Source organism: Podarcis tiliguerta (assembly GCF_965153285.1).
Source record: "Podarcis tiliguerta genome assembly, chromosome: 8".
Classification (NCBI taxonomy): Eukaryota; Metazoa; Chordata; class Lepidosauria; order Squamata; family Lacertidae; genus Podarcis; species Podarcis tiliguerta.
This window is the reverse complement of record NC_139541.1, coordinates 52,721,612-52,743,524: the sequence shown is the minus strand read 5'-3', so window position 1 is coordinate 52,743,524 and position 21,913 is coordinate 52,721,612. Positions and strand designations below refer to the sequence as shown.

Here is a 21,913-nt window from a genome sequence, read left to right as displayed (position 1 = left end):
TGGTTGCCATGGAGATAGAAATCAACAGACCCAGGAGAACCTGGCGAGGTGAGTAAGTGGGAAGGGCGACCGGTCTGTGCGGCTGCTGTGTGTGCAGCTTCAGAAAGGGAAGAGAAAGAAAGAAAGTGTGTGCACAAAAGCTCCTCTACACAAACAGGACGTTTTGGTAGATATTCTATCCCTGGCTTAGCTCCCCCAAAGAGGCCGGTGGGGGGGGGGTGTTAGCTTGGATTCTGTGCGTAATGCGCACTCTAAACTTCCTCTCCTGGGCTCCCCTTCAACTGCTTTTCCAGTGTTATTTATATTTGGCAGCCAGGGCAAAGCACCGAAGCAGTGGAGCAGATCGTTTAATGGCTGTTCAGTGGATAGAACAGATAACTGACTTGAAATGAAACCACTTCCGATCTTAACCACCTGGCCAGCAGTATTTCGTTGGGCCAAGATTGTGCCATTGTTTCTAATTCAGCTGCCCAGAGCCCCTGGGCTTACCCTGGAAAGATAAATCATCTGAAATAAAAATGAGATGAAATAAAGTTAAATGAGGCAGGTTTCAAAATGCCGAGTGTTCAGTTGGGATCTAGGTTTGTATGATGGAGACTCGGAGGTTCAAGCGAGACGCAGTCATGAAATCAGAAACCATTATGTGACATTGTGGATGAACTGCCTCTGTGTGTGTGAGAGAGAGATAGAGTGCACTACATTACCAGTTCTTGGTCAGTTGATGGTTGAGTGTGCATAAAGCATTTTCCTTTCCCTGTTACATACTTTTTATATTTTCTGGCAATATTTAAACTTTTTTGTTTGTTTAAATTCACACTAATTTCTATTAAATTGTCAAACTTTTATATAATCAATGTTCATCATGCAAATATCTTGCTGTTGGTTCACTTCTATTTTGTCAAGACCATGTTAATAAAAAAATAAGTAAATAAATTCTGCAGCCATTAAAAAACACACACCACACATTGCCAATTCTTTGGCTCAGTTCTGAGCAATACTAGATGTCCTCCACCTACCCACACAAAGCATTTCAGGGGGCAATCCAGATGGCCTTCTGTCTTGGTAGGGCTTGGTTGAAGGAATGAACACTGACATGTCCTTGCATTTATCTGTATGCATAATTCTCATTCTTTCCCCCAAAACAAGTGGAAGTAAAGGGGATGTACAAGGTCCTATTGTCATCTGGTTATCTCTGCCGAGCACAAAAACAAAATCAGAGAGCAGATTGCCTTGTCAGCCCTTCTTTCTCTTCTGCTCATTACCCATTTTGTTTACATTCTTGGAATTGCCTCTCTAATAAGAATAAATTTTTTTTGGATGATGGTGACAGTGGCAGGGGGATCAGCATTCACTTAGTTCCAGGGCTGAAAAAGTGTCTTTTCAACTCAGTTTCTAGTTTAGGGCTGAGGAATTTCCATTTCACAGTCTGTCCAGGGATGTTTAGGGAAGGATATGGGGAACATCCCAGAGGCCATGCATGATGGAGCCTCTCTGATCCTGGCCAGCTCATCACTGCAATTCATGATGGTTTGAAACAATTGAATGGACCAAGGTAAAGCAGAAACTCCATTGACCTCTGCTGACAATCTTCTCATGTTGCACTGTAAGGATGTATGAAAGCAACCACAGCAGATGTTCATAACAAATGCACTCTCTCTGTCTCTGTGCATGCTCACACAGTTCACAGTGCAATCATTTGAAGTCTGTTCAGAAGCAAGTCCCATTAATTTCAATTGGGTTCATTCCTAGGTAAGCAGGTATAGGATTCCAGCAGATGTCACCAACCTTTTGGAGCACATTTGTGGACCAGAGAAACTGTTGTGGACCTCACACACACAAGCACACCCTGTAATCTCTTCTATTGGCTACATCAGAATGCTTCTTTCCAGCCCAGTTTGAGCAGGAGTGTGTGCCAGAGGACCCAAAGAAGGCCTCTGTGGGAGTATGTGTTCCACAGCTGCCACGTTGATGACCCCTGGTGCAGAACATGCTGAGCTAGATGAACCCATGACATGGCCCTGGGTAAGGACAGCATCCATCAGGCCATGCCAGCCTGAAGCTCTGATGTCTTTCAGTGGGTCTTACACAGGATAAGTCTAATGGGCTGCACTCATTGGATGGAATCCAAATGAAGTTGGTCTTGCCCAGTTGAAATCAGCAAGGCTAAGTTAAGCCCTGTGGATTTCACTGCAGTGTTAACCCCATTGATCCTCAATTCAATAGGATTGACTTCTGACTAGACATGGTTAGGCTTGCACTCTAAGGCAGCGCTATCAACCTCTCAATCTAGCGTGTTGGCCTGCAGAGACATTTTGTATTAAGTGGCAGCTAAATGGAAATAATATTGATAATAATGCCAGAGGTAAAATATTTTTAAACACTTCCCTTCATTACTGCCCTAGGTCTTCTAAACACCGACGTGTGCAGCCTCTAGGAGCAGGATGGAGAGCAGTGAGGGGACCTACCTCTCATCAGGAGAGGAGGAGGAGGAAGAGCTCTCCTCCTTCCAGCTCAGTGAAGAACTTCAAGATCTAGAGAAGCAGCTGTCCCACATCCAAGTCCATATTCCTGAAGTTGTATTGTAAGTCCATCTCTGTGTGAACATGGAAACACCAGCTTCATCCACACCTTCCTGGCTTAGTCTTTGCTACAGAAACCCCAGCCCAAAGCAAAAGATTTTGCATTCTTCTAAAACAGATGGGGAGCCTGTGGTCCTCCAAATGTTGATGGACTCCAACTTCCATCATACCCAGGCATTTGGCTGGGGCTGATGGGAGTTGTAGTCCAGCAACATCTGGAGGGCACCAGGTTGGGTAGGACTGGAATATGTAGACAGTAACTGAGCTAGATGGTTCAATGGTCTGGCACAGTGTAATTCAGCTTCCTATGTTCTTAAAGCAGGGGAGGGGAACCTCTCACTATCTGGCCCTTAGGACTCACCCCAGGCCACACACCCTCTCCACCCACACCTCTCACCAGCCTTCTTTCACATCCTCCTTGTGTGATTTTGCCTGGCTGGGATGTGTCCTTGTAGGTGAACGACTAAGGGACTTGGGAACAGTTGAGGGAACTGGCTGTGTTTAGCCTGGAGGAGAGGAGACTAAGAGGTGACATGACAGCCACCTTCAATTATTTGAAGGGCTGCCACATGGACGATGGAGCAAGCTTGTCTACTCCTGCTCCAGAGGCAGGGGCCTGGGCTGTGGATTCCAGAGGCAAGAAAGGAGATTCCAACAAAACATTAGGAAGAATTTTCTGAGGGTAAGAGTTCAACAGCAGAATGGACTCTCTTGGAGGTTGCATGGCCATCTGTCAGGGATTCTTTAGCTATGGTTCCTGCATATCGGGGTTGGACTAGATGACCCTTGGGGTTCCTTCCAACTCTGCAGTTCTGTGATTCTATGAACTCCAATGATGCCTCTTGCTTGCCTGATGAAAGGATGGAGAGGGGTGTGCCAGTGTGTGTGAAACTAGACTACTGTAGAAAGGAAAAATGTGCACTCTTGCTTCTGGCCCCACCTGCCATTGGCCTGTGCCCACACACCCCAACGTTGCCCAGGAAGGAACATGGCCCATGAGCTGAAAAATGTTCCCTGCCTCTGTCCTAAAAGAAGGAGCTTGCTTGTACAGTGGTACCTCTGGTTATGAACTTAATTCGTTCCGGAGGGCTTTTCTTAACCTGAAACCATTCTTAACCTAAAGTACCACTTTAGCTAACGGGGCCTCCTGCTGCCACTGCGCCGCTGGCGCACGATTTCTGTTCTCATCCTGAGGTAAAGTTCTTAACCCGAGGTACTACTTCTGGGTTAGCGGAGTCTGTAATCCAAAGTGTTTGTATCCCAGGGTGTACCACTGTACTGAATGCTGCAAGGGTGCTACTAACCCATTGCTCTACAAATGGCCCATTTATCCACTTGTTCTTCTGCATACAGTGAATTTGACTGGAGTTCCGTTGACACCAGCAACCTACCCGAGTCCTACAAGACAAACTCTCCCAAGGAGCAAATGCTGTTGCAGGTGGCCGACAATTTTCACCGACAGTATGCGCATCTCTGCCCAGACCGCGAGCCTCTCTTCCTCCACCCTATAAACGAATGCCGTGTGGAAGTAAGTGGAAGGGCTGGGATTGGTCCAAGAGCTTTACTCAGTTTACAATTACAATTGCATGGACAGAGTTTTGCATGAGGTAAGGCTCACCATGCCTTAGCTAGCAAGCTCTTTTCAGAACCAGGCTCAGACTCCACAATATATGGAGAGAAAATAAAGGAGCCCCTCTGAGCATGTGCAGTGCCCTTCACTTACCACATACTTCACTGGGTGGCCTTCCAGATCTGGGACAAGGTTAAAGTACTTTGCATTGTTTCTGTGTACATCCTCCCTGTGTAGAAAATAAAACTCTGTTTAGACATTTTGAGTTCTCACAAGGAGTCCTAGGAAATGCAGTGTAGTGAGTTTCCCAAGCACCTGCCTTCACCAATTACAGTACTCCAGGAAGAATGACTCATAAGCCAGTTTAATAGTGTAATGGAAATATGCACATATCTGTACTATACCTAGTGCTGGTGCCATGCAAATTTGCACCCTAGGCAAAGCTAACTGCTTGCACACAGGCTCAAAGATTGCTCACTTCAATTTTCAGAAACGTATGTCTTGTATAAAAAATGAAAAGGACATAACTTGAAACTGCTAAATTTATATGCAGTCGCGTGCGAGTCGATTGCACGTAAGTGGAGGAACATCAGTAGCTGCTAAGTCAACTAGTCCCTTTTGCAGCCTTGTTGAGCGTATGTAAGTTTTTCATAAATTTCAGCTTTGAGAAATTGTTTTCACCACTCGCCACCGACACTGGAAATGTGAGAAGGATCCTTACAGAAACAGAAAATAAAGGCACATTATCTAGGAGTTTTTGTACTTGTAGCGGCATAGACCTTGAGCTACTGCTATACGTTCACACCATCAATATGGTTTGCTTCCACTGTACATCAGTGGTTTTTCCAATTTCTTGCAGGCCTTTAGTACATCTTCAGTAGATGTTTTGTTGATAGTGTATATATCATACAGGAAGCCAAACAGGGAATTGTGTTGTTGTAGCAGTTGGAATCTCTCTTCAACAGATTGTATAGCCATGATCTAAGATAGCATAGTAGAAACCTTCTTCGGATTTCTCCTTTGAATTTCAGCCATAGCTCACTAAAATAATGAATACATTTTCTAAATTAAATTAAGATGTGATAGTAAGATTTAAAATTAAATGAATTTTCACTTTTTATGTGGGTATATGTGTGTGTGTGAGAGAGAGAGAGAATAAAGTTCTGTGCAATACGTAGTGCAACAGTTGCACTAGCAGAAACTTGTTGTGCATAATCTGCATATCATTTGCACAAACGGAGCAAATCCCAAACAGCAGTTGGTGAGTATATGTTTGCTTTGCCAGATGGTCATTCGGAAATTATTGGTCCAAATGGGGAATTCCTCAAATTAGTCTCCCCCCCCTTTTTTTTCTTTTAAATGATTGATTTATGTATTTATTATTTAAAGGGCTTAATTGTTTTGCAGCGTGTGTTGTTTGTCATACCAACCACAAATGAAGAGAATATATTTTACTAAAATCAACATGCTTAGGGCTAGAATATAGAAACATTTTTTTAAGTGAAAGCTGTGATTTTCACATGTGCAGAAGCAGCCACGCAGCTGTGATTCCAGGGCCATAAGTAGCCCTCTGCGGGGAGGGGGGTTGGAATGTATTGCTCTCTGCTGAAGCCCAGACTCCTTCCTTGTGATCACCTTTTCTCCTTCCCTGATACAGCCACAAACCGGTGCTATTTTCTTGCAGAAATTTGTGAGCACCACTGTGCGCCCAACTCTGCTTCCTTACTCAGAGTTGTACAACTGGGATGGCTGTGCCCGCTTTGTGGCAGACTATCTCACCATGGAGCCCCTTCCGTCTCCTATCGCGCCGGTAAGAAACAGGGCCTTTTTGCATTATTTTCTTCGCTCAGATTTTTTTAGGCCATGTTAGCCAACAACACTAGGGTGTATGGGTTCTGCTGGGGCATTTCTCAAGGTCAGAGCAATGCAAAGGACAATTCCGGGTGCTGGTTTTGACTTGGGATCAAGTGAGACAGGATGCTAAGCATGTCATTAACAACCACACCTGCTTCTTCTGGAAAATTAATAGCAGGTATGGGGTGGGTGGGTGATTTTCACCAAGGCTGCAAAAAGAAGGAATGTTTAATCCTTTCCTCCAATGCTACAACCCCCTGCCAGCTTATATTAGCCCCAGGTAGCAGGAGGAATGGAGGAATCTGTCAGTTTCTCTCTGTTTCTCATTTCTTCCAGTCTTAAATTCAGTTCTCCACATTTCTCCAGCAATTTGCATTTTTGAAAATATTCTCATGAAAATTCACCAGCATTTTAGTGTGAATTTATCCCAATGAACACATTTCATATGCAGTTTTGCTTCACATGCTCACTTTTGCAAAGCAACATCTCCTGATAGAATGGGTTTCTGTATGATATTTTCATGAATCAATGCGTTGTTATATGTACTATCCCCCTCGTATATTGCATTTTTTGGTAGTCACTGTAGGATTGGCAAGCTGCATTCAAAAATTTGAAGAGAATTTCAAATGATATCTATGTTTCGGTTCCCACTTTGTTTCAGAAAGTGTGAATTTGACAAATTCAGCTTTAAATGTGAACCAAAAGACACTCCCCCCATTCCTGTTCAGTATAAGGTAGCTTACAACAACAACAACAACAACAACAATTTGTTGCTTGTAACTTGCCTATCTGACTGGGATGCCCCAGCTACTCTGGGCAGCTTCCAACAGAATATAGAAGAACACATAACACATCCGTTTCCATGTCTGTTTGGGCTGCAGGAATAATGCAGGGGGTTATTCCATTGAAAACATGGTATTTTGTCTACACAGCCCAGTTACCTGTACTCCCCGACTACGATCCTGCGTTACCAGAGGGGGAACTGCTTTGACTTCAGCATCCTGCTGTGCTCTCTGCTTATTGGCGCAGGTTATGATGCCTACTGCGTCAATGGCTATGCCACCCGGGAAATATGCATGATGGATGAGTCCAGGGAGGTGTGCCCACTCTTGAAAAAACCAGAAGAGGTGAGAGCTGTGGGTGTTTTCAGAGCCAAGCAGTGTGTGAGGGGCTTTAATTAGGACAAGGGGTGGGATTTGAAGGGCAAAACATCAGTTGACTCCTTGGCCCTGGCTCAAGAAAGCTTTGCTAAGTCTGTTCTGCTGATACTCTCCTAGCAGATGGCAACAGGAGCCGCTAGGAGGCAGCAGAAGCACAATTTTAATGGGCATCAGAAATATTTTTTCTCTCTCTCTCTTGTATATGTTGATTATTTCTCTATATTTCTTTTTTCAAATATATAAATTTTATTTAATCATCCATATACATCCCTGTATTTCAACTGCATATTCTTAGACATATCTAAGGTATCATACCACATTTATATGCTTATATAAAAACATATAATTTGCACTTGGTCTTTAATATATACCGTGCATAAATACCACGTGCTACTTACACATTTCATCAGTATGTTTGCTATACTATGAAATGCCTAAGATCCTATTTGAAAAGGTATAAATGCTGAATATTGTGTATTATATATGTAAAGACTACATGCATGCATGCATGTTATGTATTAACTGTGGCATAATTAAGAAAGATCAATAAAAAAACAAATGAATAGTGTATCAATGTTCATGTAAGAGCACACAAAATCATACTCATCTTATAATAACATAAAGTCTACCCCAATCCCACAAAGTTTAGACTCATTTTTTTTATATTGGTGTCTTGCCAAATGCAAGGGGGTTCTTTTAATGAGATTCAGAAGCAATACAAACACAAGTGAGTGAGAAGATTAAATATTTTATTCTAAACAGCAAGCAATATATACATTACCAAGCAAGCACTTTGATCTGCCACTGAGAAGCCCTCAAGAAGTGGCGAGGTGACCCCCAGGTAACCTCAGGTTGCACGAACCTGCAATCGATCAATCCATGCATGAGCTTCTCAGAACTATGCCCCCAAACCATCCGATTTATAGATAGCTAACTTGTTAGCCTACATGCATTGCCCAACTAGCTAGCGCATATTATTAATTGGCTATCCTCCTCTTCCAATACCACACATTCCTCCAAACAATGTCTAACAGAATGTACCCTGCATTATCACTGGCCTAAGAAGGTCAGAATGTACCCTGCGTTATCACTTCCTTCCAACAAGTTAAAGACAGTTCTCAGCCATCAAAGAGCAGAACCAAGAGATAAAGAGGGGAAGTAAACAGAGGCAGGAAGAAATGACCATGTCAGATCACTAAATTCCTCGAAATACACATATCTTCCGGAAAAGATTGCCCCTACAATCGCTCTAATGACTGGAGCAATTCTGGGAGCTTCTGTGGGCGAGGACCCTTCTCCTTGTGGGGTGGAATGGGTTTCATTTCTCCAGGGGTGGGTTGGCCACCCCTTCCCCCAACGTTTTAGTCCCATAGGTTCCTACATCAGCGGATGAGAAACAATTTTCATCTTGGGATTCTAAGCATCTGCTTGCTTGCTTCTTCTGCTTCCTTTTTAAACATACCTCTGCCTTTCCTCCAAAGAACTCATGGCAGCATACATGGTCCTTCCTTCCCATTGGCCTCCCAGCAGCCCCGCAAGGTAGGTGAGGCTGAACAATTCTGGCAGTGTTGCCCAGGTTAGCAAAGATTTGAACCCAGATCTCTCCAGACTAAGTCAAACATTTCCTTTCCAGTTTATCACATTGGCTTATACAGCAAGATCTTTGCTCATAGTATGGCAAGTCCCATTCCTATCCAGCCCCACCTCTGGCTCAGTCATGAACTGTAATAAGCCCACACTCTTCACACTGCCAGAGGCTGCCAAATAAACATACACAACCTTGCCCAACTGCATACAGGCACCCTCTGCTTAATGGCAGTTCATTTAATCTGAAGGTAGACAGAATGTGATTGTAATATTCTGGCAGATGAAAGGCAGTGTAAATGAATGAATGAATGAATGAATGATGTAGCAGCTCAGTGGAGGCTGCTGTGATTGGGATGGGTAGGAGGGAAGGCAGGGAGTCCAACAGTAGGTAGTGCCATAGCCAATGATAGACAGAGACAACTAATTCTGGTCTTGTCCCCATCCTCCTCCCTGCTGAGTTCTATAAGGGCAACACAGACTGAGGAGCATAGCTGTCAATGTTTCCCCCTTTTTAAGGGAAATTCCCTTATTCCGAATAGGATTCCTCACAAGAAAAGGGAAAAGTTGACAGCTATGCTGAGGAGGAGGAAGTGCTTTCATCAGAACTCAGCACCCTACTTAACTGAAAGGACTTGCCTCCACTGGAACAGCTTCCTCTTTGATTTATGACTACAGGTCGCAGTAGAGGCTACAAAACAGAAGCCCAAGAAGTACGCCATCAAGCCCCCCCGGGATTTAAGCAGCAAATTTGAGCTGCGCCAGGAAGCCAAGCAGGAGGCAATTGTGCAGGCTGCTCTGGAGAAGAAGCGGAAGGAGGAAGAAGAAAAGAGACTGGTGAGCAAGGCTTGCAGAATTCTGTCTTGCTGCAGGCACACAGCCTGGATGTGGAGAAGGACACCCACCCACCCCCTGGGAAGAATCCTGGGAGCTGAAACATAGTTCCCCCAAAATGTTTTCATTTGTGCAAAAACCACTCTGCACACACACACGTTTGTGCATTCATTAGGATTGCCCTTCACTTGATCTTACCCAAAATTGCCTTCAGTGACATAATCCTCATTTAGAGACAGCATGGTTTGTCTGAGCATCTGACCTCAGCCCAGCTAACTAACCATGGTTAGTTTTCTGACAACAAACCATGATGTGGAGCCATGGGGTTTTTTTTGCCAACTTACAAACCATGACTAAGTTTACCCAACAGCCCAACAGCCTTGTTCAGCTGTGATAATTTCTTTGGCCACCTCAAACATTCATCAGACTGCAGTGGCACAAAGCAAGAACAGCTCCAAAACAAACCAGGTTTTGGAGAAACAAACAATGGCTTGTTTTTTCATCTCTTGAACAAACCATGATTAAAGTAAACCATGGCTCAGTGATGTGCACAAAGGGGAAGTACAATTGCTTTTAGTTGTATTATAGTCATTGCTCTTCTTTGTTTCTGCATGACAGGAAGCTGAGAAGCCCCCGCCAGACAATCTGTATGGTCTCCGGGTCCATGCCTGGGTTCTGGTTCTTTCAGGCAAGCGTGAAGTGCCAGAGAGTTTCTTTATCGACCCTTTTACAGGGAAAAGCTACAGTACCACAGACGATTACTTCCTTGGTATTGAGAGTGTCTGGAACCACCGGAATTACTGGGTCAATATGCAGGACTGTTGGAATGCCTGTAGGGTAAGGCAATGGAACGACTGGCTGGGTCTGAGTGTGGAACAATTAATTGCCTTCTGGCTAGAGGGGAAATGTTTCTCTTCACCAGATCTAGCCTGAATGATACCCTCTAGTTGTTGTTAGACTACAACTCCCATCAGGCTCAGCCCACATGAGTGACGGCCAAGGATGACTGGAGTTGTAGTCCAATAGCATCTGGATTTGTAGTGGTTGGCTATGTAAGCTTGGCGCCACTGATAAATGGGAGCTATCAAGCAGTCTAGGAGTGTTGAGAAGTGGGATGGGGAACCCTGTAGGCCCTCCAGATGTTGTTGGACTCCAACTCCCAACAGCAACAGCCAGCAGACCAATGGTTGGAGATGATGGGATGCGTAACTCATGGAGCCCTCCTTGGATATGGATCACAAGGCACATGCCTCTCCAACATAGTCCTGCCATCAGCACACTCTTCCCATTCTAAATCAGGGATGGCCAAAACGTGGGTTGTGAACACCGCCAAATGCAATTCGACCATGACACACAGGTGGCTGCCCTCTCTTTCCACCCTGGCAAAACAGAAGGGGTGTTCATACATTACATTCAATGATTGTACAATCCATTGAGCTGCACCCCCCTGCAGTGCTTCGTTCAACAATTGTTCAGTCTGCGTAATTGTGAGCATGATAGTGGAGCTGCCCAAATCAGAATGCGTCCATGCATAGAGATAGCTTATTATACCTCTCTTTGGCGCAATGTGTGAAGGAGCCTCCAGGGAAGGAAAAGGAAAGAGGTGGAAAAGAGCAAATGGAGGACAGGGTGGGGGCACAGTGGCAGCGTCTCCGAATGATCTGGACTCAGAGCATCCCTTGCAAAGTTCCTGAGATCTGATACCTTTGGCAACTGATTGTTTTTCCAGGATCTCCAGTTTGACCTCGGGGACCCTGTACGGTGGGAATTCATGTTGCTCGGCACCGACAAGCCCCTCCTGTCACTGCCAGAAATGGAGGAGGAAGAGGACCTTGCGGAGGACGAGGTGGATGACATGGTGAGTCATCCCGCCTTCTTCCTTGCTTGCCCCTCAGTGCCAGATGATTCTGTGCTGTGCACTAGCTCTTCCTGAGGATGGGCTCATGCCTTCCAGCAGCCTTCCCCAACCTGGTGCCTACCATATGTTTTGGACTACAAAGACCATCAGCTCCAGTTAGCAGGACTATGCTGACTAGGGCTAATGGGAGCTGTAGTCTATTAACATGATGTCACCTATTTACATAGGATCAGAAGTCACTTGAGCAGCAAAAGATCCTAAGAATGCCCTCAACCCCCCAATCCTTTCTCCTACCTCAGAGCAGGCTTGGTGAGTTTGTTGTCCCCATGACATGCACTCAGCTTATCACCGAACTTTCATCGTCCCAGTTTCCAAGAGCTGACACTCCTGGCCTGACCAGAAGTAAATGGGGTGGCGGGTTGGACCTGAAGTGATGCTACATAGCTGTGGTTGATCCCAGGAAATGTTCTTGCCTTCCTTGTTGGACCAGACAGCAGGTGGGTGGCAAAGGGGAAAGAAGAGAACCTGAAAGAGCGTTTGGTGTTCAGCAACAGAGGATCAAATAGAGCAATGCAGAAGATCAGGAAGAGGCTGGCTGACTCAGTAGCAAGTCAAGACAGTGGTTCCTTGCCATATCAGATATGGAAAGTAGATGGGGTTTGCCCAGGTGAATATGGGGGCAGGTGTTTTGGGCAGAGCAGGATTCAGCCTCCTAACGGCTTCTTCTCCTGGGTCTTCTTGATAGATGAAGGAAGAGGAAGCAAAGGGCTTTGACATGCCTGCATCTTGGGTGGAGCAGATCCAGATATCTCCAAGAGGTATTCTTCTCCCCACCATCACTACCTTGACTGTGTTGTGAGTGGCCAAAGTGTAGATCACTGATGCAGCTCCTCTGTGCTTCAGGGATTGCTTCTGGAGAATTTAAGAATGAGGCCATTCAAAACTGTATTGTCCTCTTCCTCCTCCCTATTCTTCCTGGGGCTGAGAGAGCTTGGGAGAAGACAAAGGTCAATGTCAATAAAGACCTTCCTTGGATGCTTTTAAACAGAGGTTGGATGGCCACCTGTCAGGGATTTTTTAGTTGCGATTCCTTCATTGCAAGGGGTTAGACAGATCTTCGGGTTCCTTCCAGCTCTATGATTCTGTAGGTCGTGCTGGCCTCAGTGACCAGTTGGGAGCTCATGGGTTGGGGAAGGAAAAGAGCAGGAGGATCAGTTGTGGATCAGGAAGCAACGAAGGATGAAAGGACTATAGAAGGCTAAGACCAGGCAGAGTACAGCAGGCACTTCAGGCAGCAGATGAAGGGGCCGAGGAGCAGCAGCAAAACATTGAAGCTGTGTATATCCATGGCCTGACACCCCTCCCCACTCAAAGACAGCTGCTTGCGCTGTAGTCAGGCGCAGCTGCCTGTCCATTTGGCTTCTGTACATGGAATGGGAGGGCCGCCATCTTTGCTTCAGGCAGCAGAATGTCTTGGGCTGGCCCTGTGAGGGGGCTGAGAGGAGCCACAGCAATGTCTAGGCTGGTCTTTGGTGAGCATGTGAAGATTTGAAATCCAAGAAAGGTGATCAGCTGACTGTTGAGGTGTAGCACTTTGCATGGAACATTAGAATTATAGAAATGCAGAGTTGGAAGGGACCCCAAGGGGCCCTGAAATGCAGGCAGAACTAAAAGACTTCAGAACTTTAACACCAGCTCTTGGACCACCTAATGTAGCACTACAGATAGTGTATTCCAATGAGAAGTTTAAAGGGGGATTTATTTAGAGCATTTGTGCCTCACGTTTCAGCCCCAAAAGGCTCCCAGAGTGGTTTACAGACCATCAGTTAAAACTAGACAGTCCCTGCCCCTTCAGGCTTACAATCTAAATGTCATCCAAGGAGAAAGTGAGGGGGGGGGAGAGACAAGCTCAGGTGCCAGTTCTTAAATACTGTACTGGTTTGTTGCATTCGCAAAGGATTGAACTCTGATTAATAAGAATACACACAGAGGCTTGAACCAGCAAGACTCTGGGAAGGGTGCGTATAATTGTGTCTATCTGTGCTTGTCTGAATGCAGCCCCCTGGCCCAAGCCGTTTTTATTCACAAAAGAACTTTTTACAGAGTGTTCAAAAGAACCAATCAGATTTCTTCTGAGCATTTCCACAAACCCACGTGGGGAGAAAGTTAAACCACTAAAACTAATTAAGCACAAATATTTCTGGGGTAAATAAGTTGAGAACTACAAAGAAGAGTATCTGGCAACCCAGGAGGTAATAAACAAGCAATACACATATGATAAGGAGGATGGCCAGGAGGACAGCGACCGTTATCACCTTAATGTGAGATCTGCTTCCTGGCCCTAAGATTAAGATCCTAAGATTAATATACATTAGAGAGCTACTTCAAATAAGCTTGCCCACAATCTTTATGGCCCAGGATGCCTGCCTGGCAAAGCAACTGCTGAGCTGCTGTGTACGTGACATGTGAGGGGAGAGAAATGGGCAGTAGAGTCAAAAGGGCATGAAAAGGACATGAATGTAGAATCTTATGGGATTTAATCAGAAATTATCGTCAATATATCAAACCCAGTCAACACAATGCTTATTTTATATTTTATAATTCCTCATGGTAATCCCACCTGATCCCTACATCTCTGGATATTTGCACTCCTACATGGTTCTTATAATGACTGGTTTGCAGAGCATTTTGTACCATTAAAATGCATGCTCCATGGCCAATGGTCATCTTTGTTTGTCTTCTTGCTCCTAGAATTCGAGACACGTTGTCCCCAAGGCAAGAAGGTGATTCAGTACAAGAACGCCAAGCTGGAGAAATGGGCGCCGTATCTGAATAGCAACGGACTGGTCACCCGCCTCACCCTCTTTGAAGATCCAGACCGTGAGCCAGCTCTCTGGGGTTCTGGACAGGGGTCTCTCCCAAGCCCACCTAGAGACGCTGCCAGCGATTGCATCTGCTGGGGGACATCTGCATGCAAAGCAGATGCTCTACCCACTAAGCCACCATCTCAGCATTGCCAAAAGTTGCCCGAGTTTATGGGGCTGATAGGAATTGCAGCCGAACACCTCCTGAAGGGCATCATGCTGGGGAAAGCTGGTTTTCACAACCTAATCATTTACACTGATCTTTCTCATTGGGTTCTCATTTACTGTAGTCAAGGTCTGATTGCTCCCAACACCCTTCTAGCGAAGTCCACAAATGAGTGGAGGGGTTCATTTATTATTTCACTTATATCCCACCTTTCTCAAGCAGCAAAACATCCAGGGCCACCCCCATGTGTAAGCTGCCATTGCCATGGATTGTTCTCTTCTCCTCCTAAGGCACCAAAGTGCTGGAAGTGAAGGAATGGTACAAGAACCGGGAAGATGTGTTGGATACAAGAGAGCTGAATAAGCAAACGGAAGTGACAAAGGAGTTCTTCATGCCTGGGCATGTGCAAGGCCTCAAAGGTGTGTTTTTATATTGTAATTTTATGTTGTGAACTGCCCTGAGATCTACAGGTATAGGGCCCATACAAATTTGAATGACAACAATAACAATGGTAGCCAAGCCTTTTCTCAATGCCCTGGTTCAGGCACTGAAGTATGGGGCTGTTTCTCCAGCAGCATCTCATTCCTGGGTCTCGGCTTCCTTGGTTCTCTGCCAGGCCCTGATCCAGGCAGGCACTTTTACAACCTTCTCTGTCCTCTGAGTAGACTCACACATGGCTAGCAAGGCTCTTCACCAGCAGATCCAAAGCGCCTGCCTAGGGTTGCAGCTTCTCTGCTTGTGTGGCCCTGCAGGTGACTGGCAGGAGCATTACAATTCATGGAGGAGAGTTCCACAGGAGAGTTGTTGCTACTGGCAACAACTGCTATGCTCTGCTCCGCAGCTGGAGGCAGCAATGCTGCTGAATACCAGTTGCTGAGAATCACAGGAGTGCAGAGGGCTCTTGTATTAGAATACTGCTTGTGGGCTTTCCATTGAGGCATCTGGTTGACCACGGTGAGAACAGGATGCAGGACTAGGTTGGCCTGATCCAGTGGGATCTGTTGATGTTCTTACTGGCAGCAGATCTATGCCTCCAGAGTGGTTGTGCTGCTGTGCCAGTGGAGGGGCCCTTTTGCCCCATCCTTTAGGCTGTAGGAGAAAATCATCCCATCCTTTAATCAGATCATCTGTTGCTTCTCAATTGGGCTCTTAATTGCAGGTTTTATTATGCATAGAATTGTAGAGTTGGTAGGGAACCCAAGGACCATCTTGTCCAACCACCAACAATGCAGGAATCACGGCTCAAGAACCCCTGACAAATGGCCATCCAACCTCTATTTTGAATTCTCCAATGAAGGAAGAGTCCACCACCTTCCAATGACTTATATTGCCAGAAAATTCTTGCTAATGTTTAATCGGGATCTCCTTCCTTTTAACTTGAGTTCATTGGTTTGGGACCTCTCCTCTAGAGCTGGAGCAGGAGAAGACAAGCTTGCTCCATCTTCCATCCGACAGGCCTATGAATGTGGCCATCATATCACCTCTCACCTTGCTATCTTGTATTTTGCAGGATATAAATGTAACACATCAAATAAATGAAAATAACACACCTTCTTTACCTGGCAATTCACCCTATTGGGCTTCTGTTTTGGGTTCCTAGCGCACAACTACTTGACGATGGACCCCGAAACAGATCGCACCATGGAGTTTTATAGCGAGACGCGGGTGGACGGCCTTCAGAAACGGATTGAAACTCCCAATGAAATGGAGGAGTATTTTGAAGGACGGTCGGATTTCCTGTATTACCGGCACGCTGAGTTTGGAAAAAGAATAAAGAAACCAGGCAACGCCGCGGCCATCACTGAAAGCAATGCCCGACCTATACTGGTAAGCGGAGCACGGGGGCTCCAAGTACAGCTGGGGTAGCACAGTGCCCCCGAGAAACAGAGCTGCAGATCAGGAAGCCCTTGATTGGCTCTGGTGCCACCTACTGTTGGCCTCCTTGCCTTCTTCCCTAACAGTCCCAGTGGGCACCAGCCACCACTACACACAGGTTAGCCCTCCCATCTCTTTGCCATTGCTCCCAGCATCCACTGACTCACTCTGTCTAATGCTAGAACCAGCTCAGTGTGTGGCATAACATCGCCAACTGCTGCTGTGCCAAAAACTTGAATTTCCTCCTCTCCCTCGCTCTCTCTCCCTTCACCCACCCACTCCCTCCTGTTAACTTGGTGGCTAGGAGTTTGATCCCGGCTGACATCCCCTTTTTCTCTCCACACACTCGTCACAGAAAATCACTGAGCGGTTCCACAGGAACCCACAAAAACCAGCTGACGAAGATGTGGCAGAGCGCATCTTTTCGATAGTGGAGGAGAAGATCTTCTTGACCTACCACTGCAAGGAGAACTACATCACCGCCTCGAAGAGGGACTTCAACAAGCGGGCAGACGTGGACAGCATGGGGAATAAGATCATCATGACCCCTGAGATGTGCATCAGCTACCAGGTAAAAAATAGATGCGGAGATCTGCATGTTGCAGAGAGCAACTGGAGAAGCAGCTGAGATGGGGCAGAGAACTTATTGGGTCGTGGCTGGCAAGGAAGCCACTGGCAACAAACCTCAAGGCCTGGTCTTGTTTATGTCATAGATTTAACTTCAGTGTGTGCATTTGGGGACATGCATTTTAACAGATTTCTTTTTTAAAAAATATGGCAGCTAATTAGCTGGGTAAGAGCCATGTGGACTACTACTCACCATATCTAACAGCAGGGCTGGCCTTGGTCCTCACATACTTCTTCCTCCCCTTCCCTTAATGCTCTGTGATTCCCTCCCTCTTTCCTCATACGAGGCAATCCATGGTTTGGCGTTGCATTCAAATAAGGGAAACAATGGTTTGTGATCATTATTATGATTACTTTGCTTTCTTACCCCTTGTTCACCAGAAGACCCCAGAGCAGATTTCAACCATTTAAAATGCAATATTAACAACAGTTCAAAACAAGTGACAGTCACTGGAATAGAGTGAGTCCTGAAAATAGGTCACCCTGAACATCAGGATTGGAAATCATGGTTGGGTCGTGGTTTGCAACTGATAGTTTGTCAGCTTGGGACGTGTGTGTGGCAATCTCAGGTTTCTCTCAAAACAGGAAGCAGAGGAAGAGAGAAGAAATCAGTGTGTGAGGGGAGGTGTGAGCTTGAGGCTCCTGGCAAGTTTATGCTCTTAGTGCCCAGCTGTGGTTTCGTGGTGTATCTCAGTGGTGTATCTCAGCTGAACTCATGTGCTGTAGCAGATTGCCTGTAGAATGGCTGCTGGCTGGGCTACGAAATCCCAGGTGGGTTATAAAGCCCTACAAGTGAGCTTGGGCCAGCCAACCATTTCTCAGCCCATCCTGCCTTACAGGGTTGTTGTGGGGAGAAAATGAAGGTGACCCTCTGTCCCCCACAGCTACTGCAGCTTCTTGAAAGAAGGGCACTGTGGAAAACTAAGCAGTAATAGGAGTATATTTTAATGCTGCCACTAGCTGACCTTTTTCATATGGTTATCGATGACTAACTTTTAGGTTAACTTTAAGCTCGTTAGCATCCTGTTCTTACAGTGGCGAACCAAACGCCCCAAAGGGAAGCCTGTAAAGAGTGCCTGAGTGCAACAGCACCCTCTTTACTTGTGAGTCTCACAACTGGTATTCTGAGGCATACTGCCTCCGGCAGTGGGGGGGAAACATAGCCATCATGACCAGTCACCAGGAAATTGTCTGATCCTCTTTCAAAACCAGCGAAGCTGCCTTTTTGAAGATCCTGGACATATGTGCGAGTTGATGTGCAATGCCAGAATCATATGCCTTCAATGCCTCTAAGAGTGACCCTATACTGTTTTGAGGTGGGGGGGGGTTACAATCAAGTGGTCTATACATTTTATGAAAGAAATAACACTGAAATTAGCTGTGATCCCTGCATTGTGGGGGCAGGGGGCCAGGTGTTGCATTGGGTCTCTTCCAGCACCATGGTTCTGTGATTCTGGGTGCCATCTACACCTCTGAGTGTTACCCTCCCTTAAACCCAAGATGTCTTACGTGCTTTGGAAGAGCTGGCCATTCCTTCCCCTCCTCCTCCCCCTTCCTCACAGGCTCCTTTGCCTTTAGGCAGGGTCCACGGAGAAGGAAAAGAAGCTCTTCCACCTGTATGAAATGATGATGCACCTGATAGAGGACGAGAAGAAATCCCGGCACCTAGTGTGGGAGTCAGAGATGGAGGTAATGGGAAAGGAGTGGAAGGTGGGTCATAGCTTAATAGTGGCCAAAGGCTTTCTCTACAAGCAAAATAGCTTGCAGAGCAGATTTGGGAAAGACCCCTGCTTGGGGCCCTGCAAAGCTGCTGGTGGTTTGAGGAGGCAGAGTTGAGTTTTTAATGCATTGCCTTCATTGCTCTGCTCACCACTGGCATATGGCCCTCAAAAGATTGCCTAGAAGGAAATGTGGCCCTCAGGATGAAAAAGACTCTCCCTGCCTCTGTTCCAAAATATAATGTGTGCCATTAACTATCACATTCGCTAAACACAAAACCACCTACTCTCCTTTTTTCAGATATGGTGGATCTTTCTTTCTCTGGTTTGTTTTTTTTAAGTTTTCTGAGTCTTTCTAAGCTCCAGCGATCTCTCATGCGCAGAGTGTGCTATACACACTGGCCGAAGGGGTGTGTTGGCAACAAGGTTATTGCTAACATTTCTATCCCATCAAAGGTCCTGGATATTCTGAGGATTCGAGAGGAAGAAGAAGCAGCCAGCAAGTTGACCGTGTCTATTTATGATACCGAGAGGAATGAGAAGAGCAAGGAACAGCGAGAGGCAATGGTAGGTGATGAGGGTCAACTTTAAACTCAGGAACATTTATTAATTCATTCATTCTTTACATTTATATCCTACCTTCCCTACAAGGAGCTCAAGGTGGTGTACAAAGTTCTCCCCATTTTATTCTCACAACAACCCTGTGAGGTAGGTTAGCCTGAGAGGCAGTGACTAGCTCAAGGTCACCCATTGAGCTTCATGGCCAAGAGAGGCTTTGAATTCTGGTCTCCCAGGTCCTGCTCTGGCATTCTAAACCACTGCATTCCCTCTTCCCAGGGAACCCTCCCTCTGCTACTGGTGGGTGGGGCCAGAGGCCAAAGTGGGTGGAGCAATGGATGCCACTGTGCTAGGCTCATTCCAGCCATGCAAAAGTAAAAGGTTTCTGCACTTAAACCGCCCGCCCCCCATCCAGGCAAGCAATTCTGATAGTTCCAGCTGGCCAAAGCACTCAAGGTGGTTGTGGAGCAGGGCGGGTGGGGGGAGGGAGTGGGCTTGAGGAGCATCCAAGGGCCAGAAAGAGAGCTCTGAATGCTTGAATTCTGCCCCCAGGCCCCTGACATGGAACATACAAAAGGCCCCACTGAACCAGGTCCTGTTCTCAGGGTAGCTGTGAGAATCAAACTCATCAGAAAATAAAAGAGCTTCCTGGGTCAGGCCAGTGGGCCATCTACTCCAACATCCTGGTCTCACAGTGGGAAACCAGCAAGCAGGATTCAAGCACAGGAGCCCTCTCCCCGTCCTGCGGTTTCCAGCAACTGGTGTTCAGAAGCGTTGCTGCCTCCAACTGTGGAGACAGAGCACAGCCATCGTGGCAGCAAGTGTAGTAGCCACGGGCTCTCTCTTTTTATCCCCTCCTCCAGGAGCGCCAGCTGCAAGAGGAGCGCCAGCGGCAAGTGGAGCAGGATCTGGACTACCTGGCGCCTTTCCTGATCCAGATTGGTGGCATCGAGAAGATGACCAAGTGGCTGGCTTTGCGCCTGAAGGAGGACTGCCTCACAGATTTCAAGCACCGTCTCGTTGACAAGGCCAACCTCATCCAAGCACGCTTTGAGAAGGTGCCTCCTCTTTCCTCTACCCTTTGGCTTTCTAGGGAGGAGGGCCAAAGCATGATGGGCGTTTTCTGCCTATTTGGGGCAGAGGAATTCAACTCGGTTCACTTTTAAAGGCGAAGGTACGTAATCCACAATTTCCAACAGCACAGCTTGTTATGGAACACACTTCAGCTTTTGGTCCAAATGGATTGACAGCCAGCTCCTTCTCCTCCAGAACTAAGCTGCCCAGTGCCTGGCCCTTGCTAAGCCCTGGCGCAATGCCCCTCCTTTCCCTCTCTCCACAATTCATTCCCTGCCTCTCTCTCCCTGCACAGGAAACCCAGGAGCTCCAGAAGAAGCAGCAATGGTACCAGCAGAACCAGCTCAACATGACCCTAGAGGATGAGGATGCCTACCTGACCTACTGCTCGGATGCCATGTTCCGCATACGCATCCTGGAGCTCCGCCTCAGCAGGTACAGCAAGCAGATCTTTATAGACGAGTTGTATGAACCTGCCTTAGGGTCTGCCTTAGAGTCCCTGCAGGTGTGCCTGCCTGCTAGCTCTATGCTGCTGGTAGGCACAAGGGTCGGGGGCTTTTCTGTGGTGGCTCCCAGGCCTGTAGAACTCCCTCCCTGAAGATGGGTGCATGGCTCTGATGATGCAGGCTTTAAATCAGGCACAGCATCCCAAAGAGCATAAGTGTCTGCAATGAAGAGGATATGCCTCTATTTTTCTCATCATCTTCTTCTTCCCTTCTCAGGCACAAAGAGAGAGCTCCGCTAAAATACATAGCGTTGGAAGAGAAACTATGCAAAGACCCTCGCCTGTCTGAGCATCTCAGATTTTATTTGTGACTTTGCTCCAAATTTGCACAACCGTAGCTGGGAATGACCGCTTGATACCTCTTGACGGCTTCCTTGATCTGCCAGTGCGAAGTATAATGACCAAAGAAGACTTGTTCTATATTGTTTACCATTGGCCTTCCTCTTCTTCCTCCTCCTCTTCCTCCTCCTCTTGCTCTCTCCCTTTCTCGCTCTCTCCCCCCTCCCTCTCTCCCTCCCCAGAAAACACTGGGAGCTTCCAGCCATGCAAACACCCAGTAAACTGTTTCTTTTCTTTCGGTGGAACTACAGCTAGCAATTCTCAGTTTGGAGTGGGCAGCAGCAGTCACCTGACCAATCAACCAGTGACAGGTCAGCTGCCCCTCTATGCCAGTCACCGCTGACCACAGCTTACAGGCCCATGTCTGTCGCAAAAGCCCACTAGCGGCAGTCTGGTTCTTCTTACATCTGTATTCATGTGAAGTGTCTTTAGGCCCCCTTCATGCCTGTTTCATTTGCCAAATGTGCTCCCAGTAAATGTTTTCCTCTGGCAACTTTTGTTCTGCATCATAGAATTGTAGAGTTGGAAGGGGACGCTGAGGGCCATCTAGTCCAGCCTCACGCAATGCAGGAATCTAAAAGACCATATGGTACTATTGTTTGAAGGTTTCACAACTCTTCGCTGAACCCCTAGCTGAGGGCTCAGGGTGCTGGTCTCAGCTCCACTTTGCAACCCTCAGGACCCATCTATTGCAGTCCAAAAGACCTCATAGTTGTGAGCAGAAACTTCAGAGCAACAGGAATCTCCT

At 46.6% G+C, this 21,913-nt stretch overlaps 1 protein-coding gene across 3 annotated transcripts; it reads left to right on the top strand.

Annotated features, from left to right (window-relative positions):
• Positions 1-10: 10 nt before the first annotated feature.
• Positions 11-21,658, top strand: DRC7 (dynein regulatory complex subunit 7). 3 transcript variants are annotated; one of them, XR_014514311.1, is made up of 19 exons: positions 11-48; positions 2,403-2,581; positions 3,933-4,107; positions 5,834-5,959; positions 6,936-7,130; positions 9,426-9,584; positions 10,200-10,418; positions 11,311-11,439; positions 12,185-12,257; positions 14,191-14,319; positions 14,760-14,888; positions 16,070-16,296; positions 16,700-16,915; positions 18,550-18,660; positions 19,146-19,256; positions 20,111-20,305; positions 20,617-20,756; positions 21,044-21,449; positions 21,482-21,658. XR_014514311.1 is itself a non-coding variant. In XM_083452863.1 (18 exons), exons 2-18 carry the CDS (start codon positions 2,442-2,444, stop codon positions 21,135-21,137), a joined length of 2,568 nt encoding a protein of 855 aa, XP_083308989.1. In that variant the 5' UTR covers positions 11-48; positions 2,403-2,441; the 3' UTR covers positions 21,138-21,658. The 3 variants fall into 3 exon arrangements, 1 of the variants encoding a protein (XP_083308989.1); XR_014514312.1 differs by lacking the exon at positions 11-48 and adding an exon at positions 51-166; XM_083452863.1 differs by having other exon boundaries at positions 21,044-21,658.
• Positions 21,659-21,913: the final 255 nt, after the last annotated feature.

Bases quoted from the DNA above. Each gene is read 5' to 3' on its own strand.
- DRC7 (XM_083452863.1), top strand. From the start codon at position 2,442: ATGGAGAGCAGTGAGGGGACCTACCTCTCATCAGGAGAGGAGGAGGAG. The intron at 16,916-18,549 runs GTAAAAAATAGA...CTTTGCCTTTAG, and splicing joins AGATGTGCATCAGCTACCAG to GCAGGGTCCACGGAGAAGGA. The intron at 20,757-21,043 runs GTACAGCAAGCA...TTCCCTTCTCAG, and splicing joins CTGGAGCTCCGCCTCAGCAG to GCACAAAGAGAGAGCTCCGC.